Source organism: Labrus mixtus, chromosome 19, assembly GCF_963584025.1.
Source record: "Labrus mixtus chromosome 19, fLabMix1.1, whole genome shotgun sequence".
Lineage (NCBI taxonomy): Eukaryota > Metazoa > Chordata > Actinopteri > Labriformes > Labridae > Labrus > Labrus mixtus.
In genome coordinates, this window is record NC_083630.1 from 1948687 (window position 1) to 1971696 (window position 23010).

Consider the following 23010-nt stretch of genomic DNA (forward strand, 5'->3'; position numbering starts at 1 on the left):
CCAGATCACACAGTCCATTATCCCCTGTAACTTACAACAAAGTCAGAAGTGAGAGGTGGAGATGATGTGTGTGAAACCAGGAAGGAAGAAGGCACCATCACTTCCTGATTCTTATTCCTGATTCCTGCCACCCGGGGACCCTGCTGAGGAGACACCGCCTCAAACAGATTTAACAGATTAAAGAAAGTGTAGATACGAGACCCTGATGTTCACTTATTAACACACTCACTTTGACCTCTCACAAAGGGCTGCACTGATCTGATGGTTCTGTGACTAAACCAGGACCAGGACCATGGGGACCCTCTATGAGTTTATACCCACACACAGAGTGTGTGAGTGTGTGTGTGTTTGAGAGTCAGGCTGAGGATCAGCAGGAAGGGCGTGTGTTGGCTGGTTTCCTCTGCAGCAGGTCGTCTGATGGGTGTGAAGGGTGTGTGTGTTCAGGCTGGTTTTTGTGGTGTGAGTTGTGCGATCAGTGTTCACAGTAGTGTTTGTGTCATGTGCTGCTCGCTCCTTCCTGTGGCCCCGGCCTGAGAACCTCTCTCGGGTTGCAGCGTGTCCATGTGACTCGGCTTCCGTTGCTGCTGCTGCTTCCGTGAGTAGTAAGAAGAGCTTCGAGAGCGGGTGAACATCCCAGAGCACAAAGTTGCTCTGCAGGACCAAATCCACCAGCGAAATGGTCAGAGGATCAACCGACCGAGGCTTTGGAAATCTACTGCTAACTATCAGAGTGAGTAATGCATCGAGCGCCTGCTGCAGACTGACTCTGAACGCTTGACCATGTTTTATATCTGCACCAGCTGAGATCTGTGAAGGAAGGAGACAGACGTTAACAGCTGATGAGTTAATGCAGCATGGAGAGTGTTAGTGAACATGTTTCATTAAAAGTCAGTGACAGGTGAAATATTTACATTTTCCCTGAGCGCTGCAGATTCTTCTTTTGGCTTCAGTTTGTTTTTGAGTGTTTTAGAATAATGCTTTATTTTTTGAAACATGATTTTTATTATTCTAGAATATTAGTCCTTATTATTTCTTACAAAGCGTCTGTTTCACATCCAGATCTGAACGTCTCGCTGCCGACGCCGAGCGCTCGCTGATCAAACTTAAAGAATCAAAGACAAAGATGGATTAAATAAGAGAAATGACTTCTTCAAAGATGAAGAGGAATTCAAGAAGACAAAGAGAGAGAAAATCCTTTAAAAGAAGGAAACAGAGATTTATTATTTAAAGACAAACAGCTGATTGTGAACTTACTCGTCCTCTTTAGTCAAAATAATTCAAATAAGTTAGTGTAAAAAGGTTAAAGGTCAACTTTATTTAGAGATCACTTTAAAACACACACACACTGACTGACTGACTGCACGCTCTGAGGACCTACATCTTCTCCTCCGAGGGGCCCGTTTTTCTTAGATTCATATAAAGCAGCTCTGAGTTTGATGTTTAGTTTCCAGTTTGAACTTTTGAGGCGTTTCCCGTAAAAACATTTATTTTTAACATATTGAACATCTGAAGGAGCTACAGAAACAAAACGTGCATAAAGCTTTACAACGACTCCACCCTGACAGGACGAGACCAGGCTGCTCGCCCACGGAGAGAGAGAGAGAGAGAGAGAGAGGAGTTCATCTTTAAAATCTGAAAGAGTTCCGTTCAGCTGATAGTTCTCATCAATCAAACGTCACTAAGATTCATCTCCCTGTCTCAGCGCGACGTTAACCTGATGCATGCTGAAGGTTCAGCAGACGACGGATGACTGATCACTAACACATCATAATCTTTGTCTCCCTCTCTCTTCCCCCCTCCCTCCCCCTCTCTCTCTCTCCCCTCTCTCTCTTTCTCTCTCTCTCCCCCTCTCTCTCTCTCTCCCCCCTGCCCCCCCCCCCCTCTCTCCCCCTCTCTTTCTCAGCAGTAAGGATGTTAAGATGCTTGTCTTCAGGTTCACGCCCCTCCCGCTCTGCCTGGTCCACCTGTGGCGTCTCCTGACGCTGGTCTGTGGTCACCCACAACCCGGTCCATGTCAGCAGGTGAGGTTACATCCAGATGTCCGTGTGAACGTCCTGCAGGAAGCGCCACACACTGCGGGGACATGGGGCGTGTTCAGATGTTTCCCACTTTGCCTCATCAGGAAGCAAAAGAAGGAAGTGATCCGTCAATGTGCCTAAGAGAAACATTACAAAAAGTGCAGAGTGTTGAACTTTTCAGACTTTGGTTCATCTGCAACATCCAAACATCCCATTTTAACATTTAACAAGTTCACATTTGATCAGCCAATCAGAGTGGAACTTCCTGAGTTCTGAGGAGCTCTGTGGTTTGGTTTGGACGCTCTGAGGGGGTTTTTCATGAAGAAACGACAAAATGACTTCATTATTTTGGGTGGGGGGTGAGTCTCTGCTCCGAGTGAAGGAGTTTAAGTATCACAGTGAGGGTAGGATGGAGCGTTGTCAGGAATGCGGGTGTTATACCAAACCGTCGTGGTGAAGAGGGAGCTGAAGGTCTATCTTGGTTCCAACCCTCACCTGTGCTCATGAGCTTTGGGTAGAGACTGAAATAATATGGACATTAAAAGTTTCCTCTGGAGGGTGTGTGGCCTCAGACTTAAGTCCTGGTCCGGTTTGGTTCAGTAAACTGTCTAAGTCTGATCTAAATCTCTGTGCTGTGCGTTTCCTCTGCAGGTCCAAAGGACGGCTCTGTGCGACAGGAAGGAGCTCTTCTGTGTTCCTGCAGGACTCTCCGAACACACAGAGGAGCTTCAGCTGAACTTCAACCTCCTGAGATCACTACAGGACGACTCTCTGCTCCTTTACCCCTCACTCAGCACTCTGAGCTTAGCCTGCAACCGTCTGGAGACTTTACAATCGAACACTTTCAAAGAGTCTAAACTCTTAGAAAACCTCAACTTAGCAAATAACGTCCTTCATGTGGGATATCAAGAAACCAGCCAAGCATTAAAGACTCTGCCCCGGCTCAGAGTCCTGGATCTGTCTGTGAACGAACTCGATGACGAGATGGCGGGCTCTCTCGTCCAGAACCTGACGTCTCTGGAGTATCTGAATCTTTCTGGAAACCTCCTGAAGAGACTGGACGAGACGTCGTTCAGAGACCTTCATCAGCTCAGAGAACTGGACCTGCAGAGAAACATCATGTTCGAGATCGACGGAGCCTTCGACTCCAACCCCAAACTGCAGAGACTGAACCTGGCCTTCAACTACCTGCCATGTCTGACCGACTTCCACATGACCCAGCTGGTAGTCCTGAACGCCAGCCACAACAACATGGAGTGGTTCATCTCCAGACCGGACCTGAACGACTCCTTCCATCTGGAGACCCTCGACCTGTCCAACAACAAACTGCTCTTCTTCCCCTTCCTGCCCAACCACAGCCGTCTGCAGAACCTCTTCCTGTCACAGAACTCGATCCGCTTCTACCAACACATGGCCGACAACGACACGCTCCTGAACTCTTCCACCGTCCAGTTCTACAACCTGAAGAAACACGAGCAGAGCAACGTGACGGCTCAACTGTGGGACGAGAACCTGCACGGTGACGTCTCCTCCGTGCGGATTTTAGACCTGACGGGGAACCAGGTGGAGTACTTCCCTCGAGGGTTCACGCAGAAGATGCCCGCTCTGTCCAGATTCCGAATGTGCTCAAACTGTCTGCAGACTTTGAACCTCACGTCCGAGCGCTTCTCTGACAGCCTGTACGAGCTGGATGTCAGCAACAACCGTCTGAACGAGATCCTCGGAGATGAAGGTTCTCTGAGCGCGCTCAGTAATCTGACTTACTTGAACCTGAGTCTGAACGCCCTCACGTTGTTACCGTCTGGATTCTTCTGGTCTCTGAGCAGCCTGAGGTCTGTGGACCTCAGCTTTAACAACATCCACGTCTGCCTTGGACAGGAAGCGGACAACAGCACAGACTCTCTCTCCGCTTGTGTCGACTGGACGGACGTTGGATCCCTTTGTCAGCTTTACTTAAAGGGATGCAACCTGCAGAGGATTCCAGCGTCAGCGTTCAGCGGTTTGTCTTTAACTCATTTGGATCTCTCTGATAACCCCGGACTCATCGTGGACGAGTCATTAGAGAGTGTGAGCAGGACGTTACAGCATCTTGGGTTAGGAAACACTCAGACACAAGACTTGGACTTCTCCCACTTCCAAAGTCTGAAGTTCTTAAACATCTCAGGAAACTCTCTCGTCCATCTCCCCCCCTCTATCCTCAGTCTGGACCTGAGAGTTCTGGATCTGAGGGACAACAAACTGTCCACCATCCCCTCAGATCAGGCCAACGCGTTAGCTCCCAAACTGCACACACTCTTCCTCACAGGAAACCCGTTTAACTGCTGCCAAACCAAGTGGTTCAGGACGTTTGAGCCGGTCCACATGGTCGCACAGTCAGACCTCCGATGTGAGGATCTGTTCCAAGCCACACACAGAGTGGAGCGCTTCGACACGTTCCTGTGTTCAGAGGAGGCCGCTGAATCTTTACTGTGGTTGATTCTGCTCATTGTTCCTTTCTGTCTGTTTTTTGTGGCTGCTTCGGTTGTTTTCCTCCTCACCTTCAAGTCCCGAGTCCTCCAAAAGTCCATCAAGAAGAAATGTTTGAAGCCCACATCCTACTGAAACTTGATCAGCCTGTTTGTGTGTTTGTGAGGAACGCAGCTGAACATGTGAAATAAAAATGAATTATTGTAAAAACACTCATTAAGTCATGATCAGTGTTTAATATGTAAATCGTTAGACAGTTAAAAAGTGGTTAGACCATCATCCTGATGTAAAGATGTGTGTGTGTGTGTGTGTGTGCGTGCGTGCGTGCGTGCGTGTGTGTTTGTGTGTGAACTTATGCAGAAGTTGTGTGATGCAAGCTGTTTCTATAAGCAGCAGAGGAAACATGAAATTTCCTGTTTTGATCAGATGTGCAGCAACTGCCCAGTTCTGTATCTGAGAGGGGGAGGGGGAGGGGGGCTTCCTTCCCATGACTGAAGCTCAGATAAAAATCACACAGGTCAGATAAATACATGAACACCTGCTCCTCTGCCGTACACCTTGCAGCTGTGCAGAGAGGCCGCGTGCACTGAAGCAAACCTGCAGACAAGTAACCAATCAAAGGGTAACTTCAGCAGGGGCGTGTGTGGTGTGTGGTGTGTGTGTGTGTGTGTCTGTGTGTGTGTGTGTGTGTGTGTGTCTGTGTGTGTGTGTGTGTGTGGTGTGTGTGTGTGTGTGTGGTGTGTGTGTGTGTGTGTGTGTGTGTGTGTGTGTGGTGTGTGTGTGTGTAGTGTGTGTGTGTGTGTGTGTTACTGTGTGTGTGTGTGTGTGTGTGTGTGTGTGTGTGTGTGTGTGTGGTGTGTGTGTGTAGTGTGTGTGTGTGTGTGGTGTGTGTGTGTAGTGTGTGTGTGTGTGTTACTGTGTGTGTGTGTGTGTGTGTGTGTGTGGTGTGTGTGAGTTACTGTGTGTGTTACTGTGTGTGTGTGTATGTGTGTGTGTCATTGCTCAGGAGTGTGGAGGCTTGATTACCGGTGTGTTGCCGTGCAGAGCGCCGAGGCCTAACCAGAAAGTAACCAGAATACCACTGTGGTGTGTTCAGGGTCATGGTGGTTGGAACAGAAAAGAGAAACCCGAGTGACGCTTTGACAGAACCTTAAAACCCGACTGTTACACACAAGGACGATCACTGGGAGCCTGCAGGGGGTTGAAACGAGAGCAGCAGGGGGGCTGGAGACAGAGGTTACAGATGTGTGACTGTTAGCTTTGAACACCTGAAAACACCATCAGGGTCACTTCATCATCATCATCATCATCGTCGGAGGAGGAGGAGGAGGAGGAGGAGGAGGAGGAAGAGGAGATGTCAGAGTCAGCAATATGTATAAAGTTATGTCTGTACAAAGACTCGTAGATGCTCCAGATGTTCTTCATTCTGACGGTAAAGAGCTGCAGCAGAAAGAGGCCGAGCATGTTGTGCAAGAGTTGAGAAATTTTAATTTGAGGAAGACACTTTGTCCCTCATCACAGATCGTTGACCAAGAGGAATGTCATTTGATGACTCAGCGATGTTTGAAGCTGATGTACGGAGAAGATTCTGCTATATTTACAACTCGTGGTTACGCCGTCCTTCACTAAAATAATCAAACCGACGCTCTAAACATGGAGACGGAGAGATGCCACACAAGTTGTGAAAAGTTTAAACTCAGAACTTTAATCTACAGAAGTAAAAAAAATAATCCAAAGAGAAGAAAGTGTGGGGAGGGGCTGAGACGACCACGCAATGCGTTACCTTTGACAAAGTTGTCCAATCAGGCACCTCTGCCCGTCTGTGTCAGTGAGAGGGAGACCCCCGCCTGCTCAGGTGCATGACGTCAAAACGACCTCTCTACCTGAAGGAGAGATACAAGGCATCAGGAGGAGCACTGACAGTCTCTGCTCATCCACATAGTGGGAGAGTAACTGTGTGTGTGTGTGTAAAAAGTCCAGTTAGCATTGTTAGCACCAGCACTAGTTTTGTGACGTCAGCCATCGCATTAACCTCACGTAAACTAAAGAGACAGCGTCGCACGATGATGTAGTATTTCACAAACTGAAACTGGTGCTGATGGTTTATAGATCGGGTTAAAGTGAAGAAGGAAGCAACATTTCTGCTGACAGGCTCAAACAAACAAACGTCTTTCCACGTAGAGTCCAAGTTTTCCTGACGAGCTGATGAAAGTTTATCTGTGAAGTGGAAAAATCAACCTGATATAGAGGAAGTGTTTCTCAGCATGTTATGAGTGTCAGAATAACTGTCTGCTCTCATCTCTAAATTATTTTCCATCTCTACACATGTCCTTTATTTAAACTCTCCTTAATGTAAACAGAGTTTACAGGGTCAAAGGTCAGGGGGTAGTTGAGCTGGGGGTGTTATTGGGGTGCTGCTGAAACATGTGAAAAATGGTTTTCTGAGTGCTGACATGCAGGAAGTTCCTCAGAAGGCTGTTTGCAACACTCCACTTCCTCTTAACCCTTGGTGCTGTGATGACAGGGAGGAGTCAGACGTGGTGCTCTGCGGTGGCGGACGTTTGGACAGGAAGAGCGTCAGAGTGTGATGGTGTGTGTGTGTGTGTGTGTGTGTGTGTGTGGGGGGGGGGGGGGGGGGGGGCTGCAAAAGGTGACAAACACTGGCAGCCTGCATCACCTCATTGCTCATCAGGCTGACAGGAGAGGGTGATGGACCGCATGTCCCAGACCCAGAGGGTCAGCCACAATCTTACCTGCATGCCTCAGGGTCCTGGAGGTGTGAGAGATGGCAGCTTCTCAGCAGAGCGGCGTAGCAGACTGTGAAGGAGGAAGAGAGGATGGACTCCAAGCTGTTTAAGGAAGTCTTTCCCTTAGTTAGCAACTCCATATTAGATATGATCAATTTGTCTTTACTGGCAGGCTATGTACCACAGACATTTAAAGTAGCGGTAATCAAACCTCTACTTAAAAAGCCTACTCTGGACTCAGGAACTCTGGCTAACTATAGGCCTATATCCAACCTTCCTTTTATCTCGAAGATCCTGGAGAAGGTGGTAGCTAAACAGCTGTGTGACTTTCTCCATGACAACAGTTTATTTGAGGAGTTCCAGTCAGGATTTAGAGTCCACCATAGCACTGAGACTGCACTAGTTAGAGTTACAAACGATTTACTTCTAGCCTCAGACAGGGGACTTCTCTCTGTGCTTGTCTTGTTAGATCTTAGTGCTGCTTTTGACACCATTGACCATCAGATCCTATTATACAGACTAGAACATTTACTTGGAATTACAGGGACTGCTTTAAGTTGGTTTGAATCCTACTTATCAGACCGATCTCAGTTTGTACATGTTAATGATGAGTCCTCTATGCACACTAAAGTTTGCCATGGAGTCCCACAAGGTTCAGTGCTTGGACCAATTCTCTTTACATTATATATGCTTCCTCTGGGAAATATTATGATGAAACACTCCATACAGTTTCATTGTTATGCAGATGATACTCAGCTTTACGTATCAATGAAGCCTGATGGCACTAGTCAGTTATGTCAGCTAGAAACATGCCTTAAGGACGTTAGGACCTGGATGACCAGAATTTTTTTGCTACTTAACTCAGACAAGACTGAAGTTATTGTGCTAGGCCCTAAGAACCTCAGAAAGACTTTTTCTAGTGATTTGACTGTCCTTAGTGATATCAGCCTGGCATCTAGCACCACTGTTAGGAATCTAGGAGTTCTTTTTGATCAAGATATGTCCTTCAGCTCTCACATCAGGCAAATTTCAAGAACAACCTACTTTCACCTTCGTAATATATCCAAGATCAGGAATATCCTGTCGCAAAATGATGCAGAAAAACTAGTTCATGCATTTGTTACCTCCAGACTGGATTATTGTAACTCTCTTTTGTCAGGGTGCTCTGGCAAATCTCTAAAGACTCTTCAAGTGGTCCAGAATGCTGCAGCTCGTGTACTGACCAGAACCAGGAAATGGGACCACATCACTCGTGTCCTGGCTTCTCTGCACTGGCTCCCTATACAGTCTAGAATAGAATTCAAGATCCTTCTTCTCACCTACAAAGCTCTAAATGGCCAGGCACCATCTTACCTGAAGGAGCTACTAGAGCCGTACTGTCCCTCAAGAACATTACGGTCCCAGAGTGCAGGCCTGCTTGTGGTACCTACAGTCTCCAATTGTACTATGGGGGGTAAAGCCTTCAGTGATCGGGCTCCTCTCCTCTGGAATCGCCTTCCAGCCGGGGTCCGGGAGGCAGACACAGTCTGTATTTTTAAGAATAGACTTAAAACTTTCCTTTTTGATAAATCTTATAGTTAGGGCTGGTGCTGGTGTAGACCAGCTCTTAGTTATGCTGCTATAGGCTTAGACTACCGGGGGAACTGGCACCCTGAGCTCCTCTCTCTCTCTCTCTCTCTCTCTGTGCATATACAGTACATCATATTACTGTATCTATAAATCTCACTCACTAACCACCTACTTTCCTGGGAGCTCTTGAGCTCTCCTAGGCTCCTCAAGATCGTCGGTTGACGGATTGCCAGAACAAACTCTCCCCCTATCCCTTTCCAAGCCCGGCGCAGTCTAGGCCTGTGAAGACTGTTTCGTCATGAGCCGGGGATCCGGCCAAAGATTTCTGCCTTTTAATAAGGCAGTTTTTTCTTACCACTGTAACTTTTGCTGCTTTGCTAAAGTGCTCATGATGGATAGGATCTTTGTAACATAGTAATAAGTAAGGTCTTTTACCTGCTCTTTTGTAATGTTAACAGACAATGAGTAAGGTATTTTACCTGCTTTTTGTAAAGTGTCTCGAGATAACACTTGTTATGAGTTGACGCTATACAAATAAAAATTGATTGATTGATTGAAGAGAGGATGGACTCTATGATGGCAGTGTAGAAGTGAACCATCATGGTCTTTGGCAGGTTGAACTTCAGCTGCAGCAGGAAGTACATCCTCTGCTGTCCCTTTCTGGATGAGGGAGGTGATGTTCAGCTCCCACTTGAGGTCCAGGGTGATGGTCCCCAGGAAGCAGAAAGACTCTACAGTAGACACCGTGGATTCACTGATGGTGATGGGGGGGCATGCAGGAAAGGAGCACTGGCCGGATTTGAACACCGACTGCATGTTTTGAAGACTGAAGTCTCCGTACATGGGGCGTGCACACCAACCACTAGGCTACCGGCACCCTAACTTCTTGGAAGAAATATAAAATCATCTCTGTGAGGAGGAAGAGTTCATATTTTAATGTTTGACATGAAAAGTTATATAAAGAATCCCTCGCTTGATGTCTCTTTTAAAGAAAACTAAGTTATTTTCACAAAGACTTCGACAAAAAGGTTCAAGATGGAACGTGTCCTCGAGGATTGATGGGGACGTGTCAGTCTGTGGACTTGAGTTGGGAACCAGAGGGTCGCTGGTTTCAAGTCCCGGTTCAGACCGAAGTATGGAAGTTAGTCTGGTAGCTGGAGAGGTGCCGGGTCACTTCATGAGTACTGCCGACCCCAAACCACACTGTGTAGCACTGAGATCTCACAACTGTCCACAGCTCCTGTGTGTCTGTGTGTGTGTGTGTTTCAGATGACGTGTGTGACTCTCAGTAACAGAGACCAGAAGTTCCCCTCAGGGTTAATAAAGTACATCATAACTACAAATTGTGTTCAGTTAAATAAATGAGACTGACTTTATAAATGACCTGTTTTTATGTTTGACACATCCTCATGAAACTCTTCATGTGCTCTTCTGCCCCCTTGTGGTTGAACCAGGAAGTAAAAAGCTGACGTGAGAACGTGAAACAAACTCAAACCTCCAGTCGTTCATATTTTCTTATTTAATGCATCATATTGTTTTGATATTTTACATGTTTTGCACGTTCAGTTACACATGAAACAAAAAGCAGCCATGAGGTGAGAAAAGGGATCTCCCAGAACGGAACGAAGCGTTCCTGTTGAAATGAAGGTCAGAGAGAAACGGAGCTTCATGTTACAAACATTAAGGATAAAAAACGATGATGATGATGTTTGTACAGAGATTGAGAATTCAGCAGAGGTATAAAAAACGTCTTCTGGTTAAAGAACTTTCTGTTGTTTCCAATATAAATAATGGCGAGACTAAAAAGCGTCTGAATACGGCGGGTCAACGAGGTACTTCCTGACGTCTGGCTTAAAAGGGAATCATCGATAAAACATACGGCTCTGACCGCAGCATCAGTCACGTCAAACTGAAGTCCATCTCTGCGTTAGACACGTGATTATCTCTAGAGGGCGCCACTCTCAGGGCGTTCAGCTGGCCGTCTCTCACCGACGTAAACAAACTTTAGATCTGATCGAAGTTACCGTTAGGGAGATGGTCAGGCACATACGGCAGATTACAGGGGATCAAACACAAAGACTTGAAGCAGGTTGGAGAAATGTTCTGCTGATACACATCGGGGGGGGGGCTATGGAAAGGGGGAGGAGTTAGGGGGAGGGGGAGGAGCTGGGGGGGTCCCCTCAGTCCAGCTCCAGTTCATAAAAACTGAAAGATTTTAAACTTTGACTGAAATGACGGCATGAGGTGACACGAGATAAACAAGAGATCACAGTGGGGGAGGGGGGTGATGTAGGGTTGTGTATGGGTGCGGGTGGGGTGGGGGGGTTGATGTAGGGTGGGGTATTAGTTAAACAGCTCCAGGTAAGTGATGGGGACTTTTCCTTTCTGGTTTCCTCTCTCTCCCATCAGCCAGTCTGAGTCCATGCCGGGGACGCTGCTCACTGTGATCACCTGAGGACGCACACACAGACACACACGCACAAACACACGCATGCACATGCACGCACACACGCACACATTAATATGTATAAAGATAAACCAATCTTAGCGTTAAAGATATGAGTGAGTCGTCCTGGATCTGTAAAAACGGTGCACGGTCTGGTTAAGTTTTGAACCGGTTTGATGAGGTTTAGCTTTCTATCCCGTGTTTATCGTCTTTACTCTCGTGAGATTCTGAGACCTTTGACCTCTCATGAGAGAAAGGTAAGGTAAGCTAAAGGGGCTCTCCAGTTAGCATAGGTTAGCTCACGAGGAGATTCACAGTTCTCCTCTTCAGACGACAGAGTGCAACATGCTAGGATGCTAACATTAGCAAGCAGCAGCCTGAGCTGAATATGAAACACTTTCTCTGATAGAAATGAGAGCATGTCAGGATGAAACCTGCAGAACAGTTCAGTGTCTGACCTCGTCAGCCAGCAGGGAGAGCTCGCTGCTGCTCGCCGCGTCGTAGTCGTACAGGACTCGAGCTTTGCGGCTGCCGTTGGAGCTCCTCAGCTCGTTGAATCCTCCTGATGTTCCCCCGGAGACGCTGCTACCCCCGGAGACGCTGGGCAGAGAGGCTGACACGGGGATGGTTGGAACAGAGATGCTGGCTCCGCCGGACACTGACGACTGGTTGTTGTTGGAGAACGAGGAGGGGAAGCTGATGGAGAGAGAGAGAGAGAGAGGGCTGAAGAAGAGCGGCTTCAGACACAGCTCGACTCCCTGACGTCTTCAAACTAGACCTTGTTAATATTTGTCTACTGACGGGTGAACATGAGTCACCTCTACATGGACTCTGGAGCAGGTTGACACCAGTTTGTTTATGACTGACAGCTGCATGCACTAACATATATATTGTGTTTCTGTCATGATGATGTCATGACGGTTGATGATCACCTGCCCAGCTGTTTCTGCAGGTCCCCCATGTACTGGTAACACTGGGCGTAGTACGTCGTCTGAGCCTCCACAAAGTCGTTCAAACAGCGAAGATGGTGAGCCTGAGGGGAGACACAGGTTAGAGAGAAGACCCGTTAGAGAGAGGACCCGTTAGAGAGAGGACACACAGAGAGAGGACACACAGAGAGAGGACACACACAGAGAGGACACACACAGAGAGGACACACACAGAGAGAGGACACAGACAGAGAGAGGACACACACAGAGAGAGGACACAGAAAGAGAGAGAGGACACACACAGAGAGAGGACACAGAAAGAGAGAGAGGACCCGTTAGAGAGAGGACACACACAGAGAGAGGACCCGTTAGAGAGAGGACACACAGAGAGAGAGGACCCGTTAGAGAGAGGACACACACAGAGAGAGGACCCATTAGAGAGAGGACACACACAGAGAGAGGACCCGTTAGAGAGAGGACACACAGAGAGAGGACACACACAGAGAGAGAGAGAGGACACACGGAGAGAGAGAGAGGACACAGAGAGAGAGAGAGGACACACAGAGAGAGAGAGAGGACACACAGAGAGAGGACCCGTTAGAGAGAGGACACACAGAGAGAGAGAGAGGACACACAGAGAGAGAGAGAGGACACACGGAGAGAGGACACAGAGAGAGAGAGAGGACACAGAGAGAGAGAGAGAGGACACACAGAGAGAGAGAGAGGACACACAGAGAGAGGAACACAGAGAGAGACAGGACACATAGAGAAGACACACAGAAAGAGAGAGGACACATAGAGAGGACACACAGAGAGAGACAGGACACATAGAGAGGACACACAGAAAGAGAGAGGACACATAGAGAGGACACACAGAGAGAGAGGACACACAGAGAGAGAGAGGACACACAGAGAGAGAGAAGACACAGAGAGAGAGGACTCAGAGAGAGAGGACACACAGAGAGGACACAGAGAGATGACACAGAGAGAGAGGACACACAGAGAGAGAGGACACATAGAGAGGACACAGAGAGAGAGAGGACACATAGAGAGAGGACACACAGAGAGAGAGGACACATAGAGAGAGAGGACACAGAGAGAGAGAGAGAGGACACAGAGAGAGAGAAATAAATACTTAAATATGTGTGTGTGTGTGTGTGTGTGTGTAACATACGTGTGTGCTGCTGACTCCCTCCAGCAGCAGTCTGGTGATCTCTGCCTGTCGGTCAAACTCGCTCTGGGTCATCCTCAGCTCCTGCTCGGCCTGACGACGCAGAGAACATCATGATCACACAGACACACACAACACAGAGACACATGTGTGATGATTTATGGATGTAAAAGAACGTATGAATGAATGTCAGACTGAAACAGTGGATTAGGCGAGGATGACATATAAAAACTTTCAAATTAAAGTGTTAAGTACAACATGACTGTGACACCTTTAAAGTCTTGAAGCTGTAAGTCTGAACATGTTTGGAGTCGGTTACCATGGCGATCTATCCAGCTTGGTGACTTAGAACTGTGACTTTAGGCTGTAAGGACCAGGGCTCTCATTTATAACCGTTGCGTACGCACAGAACGGGGTCTGAAACTGGCGTATGCCTTTTCCCACGCAAAGTTTGTGATCTATAAAAACAAACCTGACGGTAAAACCTGCGCATCGGTAAGCAAACTGTGACCCAGGCATACGTTCATTTTGGAGGCATGGGAAATTCTCTCTTCCACATTTTATTTCACTAAATATCAAACTTTACTGACAGATCCACGTCATCAGAATCATTCAAACCGAGGGTTTTATTTAGGCTATAATCACACACGTAGTGAGCTGTTTCCAATAAGTCACTTTCATTATGACAATATATAAACATAAAATAAAAAATAAAAGTCTGTCACATACATATTTCATCACCGCCGTTTCGCCTTCATTTTCCCGGACGGACCTCAGAGGACCGGACTGTACACTAATGTAATCACTGATGTAGAGTTAAAAGTTAGACTAAAACCATAGAGCCTCCAGTTTTCATTAATATCTTTCAATATCGTGCATTTATCATCAAGTGTGGTTTTTAGTTTTTTTCAAGACGCACAGAGACACGGCGGTGGCTTCACACATTTCACCTCCTCCATACTTAGCATGTCTTCATCAGCTGCACGTATTTATTCTGTAAATAATTCAAGTGTGGACATTAAGTCAGGTCATCTCTGAGACGATCATTAGGTCTATATATCCTCATAATGAGTCAGAGCAGACGGAGTTTACCACGAAAAAAAGGACCAACAATCAACGTTTTTGTTCGTTGATCAAACCTTTGATTACTAATATGATAGAGTGAGGGACCTTTGATTACTAATATGATAGAGTGAGGGACCTTTGATTACTAATATGATAGAGTGAGGGACCTTTGATTACTAATATGATAGAGTGAGGGACCTTTGATTACTAATATGATAGAGTGAGGGACCTTTGATTACTAATATGATAGAGTGAGGGACCTTTGATTACTAATATGATAGAGTGAGGGACCTTTGATTACTAATATGATAGAGTGAGGGACCTTTGATTACTAATATGATAGAGTGAGGGACCTTTGATTACTAATATGATAGAGTGAGGGACCTTTGATTACTAATATGATAGAGTGAGGGACCTTTGATTACTAATATGATAGAGTGAGGGACCTTTGATTACTAATATGATAGAGTGAGGGACCTTTGATTACTAATATGATAGAGTGAGGGACCTTTGATTACTAATATGATAGAGTGAGGGACCTTTGATTACTAATATGATAGAGTGAGGGACCTTTGATTACTAATATGATAGAGTGAGGGAGACTGCTGACTGATGTGAGCACTCATCATTATATGAAAAAGTGAGTGTGGGTCCTGTAAACATGTAAACATTGTAGATATACTCGTGCGTAATGATGAACGCTGTATGTTTTGGCGCTGTAGGAGGACTGCTGCAGTAAACTACCCATATGTCCATTTTATCCTTCACCTCATTCACAAACTCCTCTGTTTCTGGGTCAGAAAGTTTTGTTTCTTCCTCTAAACTTCCGGGTTTGGCCGCGATCCAGCGCTGGAAACCTTAGCTCCGCCCACTCGTTTGTATGCTTCTTCATTCACGAGCTGCTTTGCATTGACCTTTTATGGTTGATTGTGGGCGGGTAGAGGGCGGAACATGGGACTAATCTATGTGCGCACATTTCCAGGTGGACCGTGATTTATAAAGGGAACATTGCGTGCAGGTGTGTGTATGAACGGTTTTATAAATCTGAATCATTTTGTGCGCACGCCATTTCCGGGTTTTTGGCGCACGTACATTTTTAGTATGGATTCTACGCACTCTTTTATAAATGAGACCCCTGCACCTTACACGTGACGATGTCGTTTCCTTTTCCTCACACGGAGCCAAAACATTCAGAGCTGCAGGAACAATGGCCGCCTCACGCTTTCATAAACAAACTGAGGAGCTCAGATCAGAGACAAACACTGTTCTCGAGGGAGGGGGAGAGAGAGAGAGAGGGGGGGAGAGAGAGAGCGCGAGGGAGAGAGAGAGGGTGAGAGAGAGAGAGAGAGAAACAGAGGGGGGTTGTTTCTTATAGACTCGTCTTTAAGATTTTCAAGTTTTCAACGAGGCAGCTGCTGTGTGTGTGTGTGTTGAAATCAAACATGGCCGCTGTAACATTCCACTCACCTCTGTCACTTCCTGCGCTCACATCTGCTGCTTTGTGTTTTAAAAACAGTGACACACAAGTTAGAGCTACAGCTGCTGCAGCATGAGGACAGCACACACATCGTATACTTACACTGTGTGTGTGTGTGTAACTGTGTGTGTCTTGATGGTGAGAGACGCCCCGACAGCTAATGATGTTAGAGAAAAACATTTTAATCTGCATTTATCACACACACACACACACACACACACACACACACACACACACACACACACACACACACACACACACACACACACACACACACACACACACACACACACACACACACACACACACACACACACACACACACACACACACACACACACACACACACACACACAACTGCTGTGTGTGCATTAACTTACCGCCGCTCTGGCGTCGGCCATCCGTGCTTTCTTTAGCCGAGTTTTGGCGGCGTCCAGATCCAGACGTTTGACCTGCAGCAGCTTCCGTTCTTTCTGCACAGAGAGACAAAGAACAAGGTGAAGATGTTTCTGATCCTTCAAAGCGCCGTATGTAAGATGTGATGTCACAGAGTTTGATCTCTGATCGATTCATCAGGACTTCACTCATGTTCACAGGATTAGATTAGAGAGTTCAGTCCAAACTCACCAGGATGGTTTTAAAGTCTCCTTCCAAAAAGTTCCTGAAAGGTGTCAGGAAGTTGATGGCAGCACTTTGGATTAACTCTCGCTCCGCCCCCCCGATCTGCTTCTCCGTCTCTCCACATTTTATCAGAGCGTTTCCTGAAAGAGACACGTGAATTAAACAACACTCTCTCACGCACGGCGAGAGCAGGACACACCGTATCCTATCTGAAAAGCGCTGCAGGCTTTCATCAGAGGATCATCACCATGACGACACTTTACCATGAACACTTTAAGGAATATTGTTGGACAGAGGTTTTCCTCTCACCTCTCTGATGAAACAGACGTAGGATGACGAAGCTTCGTTACTTTCCCATCTTTTAAATTCAATAACAGAGTCTGTATGGTTTGAAACACCAGGTATCATAAAGTATCTAAGGACACACTCACACTAGTCAAGTCCAGTTTGACTCGTGTGAGTGCTCTGATCACTTCCTCGGCCCTGGCTTGCTTTGAAGAGGTGTTCTTCAGCACGGTACAGTTCGAGCACGAGCACACGACGTGGTCAGCCTTCATTGAGGAGAAACCCCGGAGTGTTCTGTCTGTATCTGACTCTGTGTTTGTTTTGTGTCATGCTATTTTCCTTATGGTTGTGTGTGTTGGCCCTCTACTGGGCACTATGTGTAGCCTGGGCGGATGCTGTGGTTAAAGCAAGGCTCCAGGTGAGGTGGGACAGGTGATTGAATGGAGGCAAACAGTTTTTTTACCGTGTCAGCCTGTCGGAATTAAACGCATCCAACGCGGATTTGTTTGTTTTATTTATAGACAGTGGTTGTCATATTTTCCTTTATTTGATAAGAAGTGTTTAAAATAAATGGATTGAAATATCCAAATCACAACATCAATGGACTGTGTTAATTTCTTCTAGGTAAGCACACGTCTGAAAGCTTCCACATTCCTCCCTCAAGTGACTTTTCCAAACAATATTGGGTTTGTTAAAATTGGTCACTACATGACTCATGACATGAAGTAGCTGTCATGTTCTCCGATGTGCCGACGCAGACTCGTCCGTCTGTCTCATAAACTGAGCACGCTTCATGACCACGTAAAGTCGTGCATGTGTTGTGTTACGAGGTAGCCGTGCTCAGGCCCGGTTAGTCCTGGAGCAGTGTGAGAGCAGGCGGGGGGATGAGGAGGGGGGACAACAGGGCCGAGTATATATTTGTGACATCATCATATAGTAAAGGAGGTATTTCTTCGTCAGTCAGTTCCTCAGAGTCCTGCAGGTGATGGACGAGCGTTTAGGAGGCGATGCGTCAGCGTTACTCACCGTATGCAGTTCCTGGACCAAACTCGCTCCCTGATTCGATCATGGACTGTCCCAGCAACTCGTGGTTGTTCATTCGCGTGGGGGCTTTTTTCTCCAGTTTCTCGTACACAAACTCTTCTAAACGGACATCTGTGGAAGAATGCAACGAGAAAACTCACTTACAGAGTCATGAGACCTCAGACTTCAGGACACACATTAAGGAAACAGAAGCTTTCATTGGACGATGAGAGGAATCAAATTCTCCTCTCAATGAATGGAATTAGTTTCATGTTTCCTCATCACATGACGGAGGCTGCAAATCTACGTGAGACACGGAGCAGAACAAATCCAGTTTACACGACCAGAGCACCAGAGAGTGTGTGTGTCTGTCTGTGTGTGTCTGTCTGTGTGTGTGTCTGTGTGTGTTTCTGACTGTGTGTGTGTGTGTTTCTGTCTGTGTGTGTGAGTCTGTGTGTGTGTCTGACTGTGTCTGACTGTGTGTGTGTGTGTCTGACTGTGTGTGTGTGTTTCTGACTGTGTGTGTGTCTGACTGTGTGTGTGTTTCTGACTGTGTGTGTGTGTGTGTGTGTGTGTGTGTCTGTTTCTGACTGTGTGTGTGTGGCTGACTGTGTGTGTGTGTGTCTGACTGTGTGTGTGTGTGTGTTTCTGACTGTGTGTGTGTGTGTCTGACTGTGTGTGTGTGTGGCTGACTGTGTGTGTGTGTTTCTGATTGTGTGTGTCTGTTTCTGACTGTGTGTGTTTCTGATTGTGTGTGTGTGTCTGTATGTCTGACTGTGTGTGCGTGTGTGACAGACTGACGGGGGTCAAACGACAGCTCAGAGGTTTAGTTGGACTCTTGGTACTCGATACATGAAGGCAGCTCTCTGTTAGAGGCCATGATGTTTTCAGCGTTGATTATTTATTTAAAATATGGAGATAAATAAGACAGAATGAAGCTGGTATGTGTACAAGCCGTGCAGCAGGTCGGCGTCCTGTAACTTAATTTAATGTGCAGTCTCCTCTCTGGTGTAATAACTACAAGTCTATCCATCTAGATGTATAGATGGATGTCTCAAATAAAGGCGGGAACATTTCATAGACTGAAAAGAATCAAAGCCCGGGCTGTGAATGGAAGCTTCACATATATAAATATTGATATTCCCGCCCGGGTCAGATGTGCGTGATCTTACTGGGGTTGGGTTGTAGTAAGACTTCGGTCTGCTTCATGATCCTCTCTGTCCACTGCTTCGTGTTTTCAGCTCGGATCAGAAGGTTTTCCAAATGAGCGTCCAACTCGGTCTTCTCGGCCTGACCCAGTTTCTCCTCTGTGAACTGAAAACAATAAACATAAATCATGTTGAGAAGCAGAGAACATTTGACCTGGACAGTGACGGGGTCAGAAGAGTCAGTACAGCTGTGACTATTTTAAACACATCAAGGCTGTCTGCTTTGTTCAGATTCATGTGGTTCAATGAGTCTTTGTCGTTTTTCTCTCCTCGGGTCGTTTTATGTTCACTCTGAAATATTGTATCACGAGACTAAGCACACACCACGCAGGGATGTCTGTACGCCATTACATCACAGCCTCCTTTTCCCACTGCGTAGGTAAACAGATGTCATGCGCACTGGTCACACTACGCGTTGTGGGACGCCTACGCGACGCTAGCTAGCTCGGTAACCTCGCAGGAGGTCAAACGTCTCAGTGATGTTTCAGGAAACATTGCAACTGTTTGTTTGAGTAAACCGTGTGAAGGAGATTGTCTGTAACTTTCTAAAATGAAAAATAAGAAACAACTTAATATTTGTGCCTGACTAGAGATGGGACAGATCTGACCTAATATCAGTACCAGGTCAGATATTGACGTAATTTATGTATGGGATAGCCGACTGACGGCGCCGGTCCACGTCACAGATTATCTCTGGACACTTTAACCTCAGCTCGCTCAGTCTGTCTTTGAAGACGATCAGACTGAACTGTAAGACGTGTCAACAATTCATCTCCATGACAACGTTCAGATGAAATGGAACAATTCTTATACTTCAGTTTAAAACTTTTAATTTGAAAATCAGCTGTTGCTGCTTCCTGCACAAAGTTCAGACTTTCTCATTTCTTTGGAATCAATTTATCTTTTATATTATATTAACGCCGGGTTTACCACAGCTTTGTGTAACTTTACACATAATACCAACAACAACAACAATTATGATTCATAAAATATCGGAGTGGGTCGGTGCATCCCTTCCTAGGACTAGAGTTGTCACAGTACCAGAACTTTAGACTTCCTTCAATACCGTTAAAAATCAAACCTATTTCGATCCCACGACAACAAAAACACAAGTTCTGAGCAACACTTTTTAATGATTTTAATCACCTGAAAGTTGCAGACAAACCGTCTGAATTACACAGAAACTTTACAATGATGTGAAGTGTAATTCAGACAGTGTTTCGGAGCTTTTATTTTTATGTATTTAATCATCTCCTCCACACCTGTCTGATGAAATATGTGTACTTTTATTAAATTGTGGCACTTTAAATACCATCCATCATTAAAATAAGAGATAAGTTCATCATGTGGTATCAATAAGTATAAAACACCTCAGCTTGGACCTTTCTGTTGAATGAAGCAGGTACTCATACTGTTAGATTTCTCCAGGTGTATCAAACTTTAAGATCTGAGTATCGTGACCTGATTGGGCGGAACAGCTAGCCTTTCAAACTAACGTTATCTCCGGTTAATGTCGATAATAACTTTATTTAACATTATCTGCTGCCTGTTAAACATCATGTTGACCAAATATAAAACTATAATAAAGTCTAAGATGTTACAGATATTATTAAAATGAATCCTTAAACGCTAACAGGATACAGACTTTTCTCAGAGATGCTAATTAGCTAGCTAACGCTCCACTAGCTAGCGGCTAACGGCGGCTCCAGGCTAAACGGTTAAACGGTTAAACGGTTACCTGCACGGCCCGGCTCAGGAACGTCCCGGCGTCTGCAGCTAACCGCTTCACGTTAAAGTCCATGTCACAGCGGGGAGGGGTTAACACTTTATACTACAGCTAGCTCCTGTCACAGTCAGACTGCCATCACTACACAAAATGTCATCACAGCAACTTTCCTTCTGTCGGAGATCCACCCAGCTGTTGATCCGGACAAAGAGTGTGTACGCGGACAAGAGCGTTCCCTGCCGCGCCCCGCTCAGCAAGCCTGTGACGTGACGTGTTGCGCATGCGTGTTCTGACGAACTCAGATGAGAAGTGAACGCTTTGTTTACAAAGAACAACGGTGTAAACTGAAGGTTCCGCTGGTATTCACATTCCGGGATTTATGACAGGTGAGAGGACGTTTTATGAACACCTTATACTGATCTAATAAAACTACAAAAATGTCATGAACCCTCCGTAGAGGAGCTGCTTGTTAACAAGCAAGGCAGGCAACTGTTTGGGGCCACAGGCCAGTAGGGGGCCCCCGAGGGCTGACAAACTTTAAACCACAGGGGTGGCTCAAAATGTGCAAAATGACAGTTGGAAACCTAAAGGGGCCTCATCAGCGCACACTCACATATATTATGTATAACATAATGATGATGAACGCTGGCTGGAGGGCCCCCCTGTGGCCCAAACAGACTCTAGTAGCCTAATCACCACTGACCCGGTACCTCTTTTATGTTTACAGTCTAAGGGAATCACTCAGGAGATTTCTGTCCCAAAAGGTGAACTCTTCATTTTGACTATCACTTCATACGGCGTGATGTTTTTAGTTTGTTCTAGATAGGCTACATTTTTTTAATTGCAATTTCATTTTTTCCAATGGGTCAATAACAAACGGTGTAGATGACCACCAACTAGCAGTAAACTAAATATATCCTAGAGGCCTATGTCTGTCTCTGTAAACAAAAAGAAAAAAGACGTTATCATTTTCATCCTCCTCGTCATGTCTGAACTCATGCAGTCCTTTCTTTGTTCTTATGCATGCTGATGAGTCCGGACACAGTGGGATAATATTCCTGCATCATCATTTCTTATGCAACCACCTCCTGTTTCTTAGAAAACATGTGAAGAAGAAGACTTTGGCAGATTCAGTCAAAACAAAACCAGTCTTCAGGTCTGGATGTGATTATGGAGACAGACGCTGCCACCTGCTGCGTGGGAGGAAGTCACAGAGAGAGAGAGAGAGGGAGAGAGGGAGAGAGAAAGGGAGAGAGAGAGAGGGAGAGAGAGAGAGAGAGAGAAGGGAAGGGGGAGAGAGAGGGAGAGAGAGAGAGGGAGAGGGGGAGGGGGAGAGAGAGAGGGAGAGAGAGAGAGAGAAGGGAAGGGGGGAGAGAGAGAGAGTGAGAGAGAGAGAGAAGGGGAGGGGAGAAAGAGAGAGTGAGAGAGAGGGAGAGGGGGAGAGATAGAGAGAGGGAGAGGGGAGGGGGAGAGAGAGAGAGAGGCAGAGAGAGAGGGAGAGGGGGAAGGGGAGAGAGAGAGGGAGAGAGATGGAGAGAGAGAGAGAGGGAGAGAGAGGGAAAAGGGGAAAGAGAGAGAGGGAGAGGGGGAGAGACAGAGAGAGAGAGAGGGAGAGAGAGAGAGGGAGAGAGAGGGAGAGAGAGGGAGAGAGAGAGTGAGAGAGAGAGAGGGAGAGGGGGAGAGACAGAGAGAGAGAGGGAGAGAGAGAGAGGGGGAGAGAGGGAGAGAGGGAGTCAAACAGCTTCCTCAAAGACGGCTCAAAGAGAAGGTCGGCAAATGTCACAGAGCAATTAGTTTATTTCTCTTTTTGAGACGACTACAATAAAATATGTAAAATTCAACCCGTCAAAGTTGCCAGAGGGAGTGACCGTTATCCTGTTCAGTTTGAAACAGCGATGTTTCCACCCCTGTGACGTTTCTCCTTCAGTCTGAATGTCGTGGAGTCGAATCGAGGGTGAAGTGACCCCCCCCCCCCCTAGCGTCTTCAGAGGTAGTAACAGAGGCGTTACAGAGGAGAGAGGGGATCAGCTGATCCAGCGGGGGGGGAGAACAGCGCTGTGTGTGTGTGTGCATGTCTGACTGTGCTGTGCTTCCACAACGTTGAAACACAATGTGACCTCACAGACTGGGACGCCAATATTTCGCTGTCGCAGAATCACTACGACCGTACAAAGACGTGACGACAGCTGAGCGTAGTCACAGCACTTTTACAAGAAAATCAGTCTGAAAGGTGTTGTGTTGCACACCACTGCTGAAATC

At 46.4% G+C, this 23010-nt stretch overlaps 2 protein-coding genes across 3 annotated transcripts; one reads left to right on the top strand and one right to left on the bottom strand.

The window, feature by feature from the left end:
* Positions 1–194: 194 nt before the first annotated feature.
* On the top strand, positions 195–4696 carry nrros (negative regulator of reactive oxygen species). Of its 2 annotated transcripts, none has more exons than XM_061065035.1 (3): positions 195–730; positions 1907–2021; positions 2670–4696. In XM_061065035.1, the coding sequence occupies exons 2-3, from the start codon at positions 1920–1922 to the stop codon at positions 4617–4619; spliced, it is 2052 nt and encodes a 683-aa protein (XP_060921018.1). In that variant the 5' UTR covers positions 195–730; positions 1907–1919; the 3' UTR covers positions 4620–4696. The 2 variants fall into 2 exon arrangements, with proteins under 2 accessions (XP_060921018.1, XP_060921017.1); XM_061065034.1 differs by having other exon boundaries at positions 196–730; positions 1904–2021.
* Positions 4697–10296: 5600 nt separating this feature from the next.
* Positions 10297–20967, bottom strand: sh3glb1a (SH3-domain GRB2-like endophilin B1a). Its single transcript, XM_061064229.1, has 9 exons — positions 20764–20967; positions 18990–19131; positions 17821–17949; positions 16516–16649; positions 16269–16361; positions 13350–13439; positions 12179–12279; positions 11705–11942; positions 10297–11251 (listed from the first exon to the last, which is right to left on the bottom strand). Exons 1-9 carry the CDS (start codon positions 20824–20826, stop codon positions 11144–11146), a joined length of 1098 nt encoding a protein of 365 aa, XP_060920212.1. The 5' UTR covers positions 20827–20967; the 3' UTR covers positions 10297–11143.
* Between the last annotated feature and the right edge of the window lie 2043 nt (positions 20968–23010).

Coding starts and splice junctions, on each gene's coding strand:
- nrros (XM_061065035.1), top strand. CDS start 1,920: ATGCTTGTCTTCAGGTTCACGCCCCTCCCGCTCTGCCTGGTCCACCTG. Junction 2,022..2,669: donor AACCCGGTCCATGTCAGCAG/GTGAGGTTACAT, acceptor TTTCCTCTGCAG/GTCCAAAGGACGGCTCTGTG.
- sh3glb1a (XM_061064229.1), bottom strand. CDS start 20,826: ATGGACTTTAACGTGAAGCGGTTAGCTGCAGACGCCGGGACGTTCCTG. Junction 19,132..20,763: donor TCCTGAGCCGGGCCGTGCAG/GTAACCGTTTAA, acceptor TATTGTTTTCAG/TTCACAGAGGAGAAACTGGG. Junction 13,440..16,268: donor TGGCCGACGCCAGAGCGGCG/GTAAGTTAATGC, acceptor CTGCGTCGTCAG/GCCGAGCAGGAGCTGAGGAT.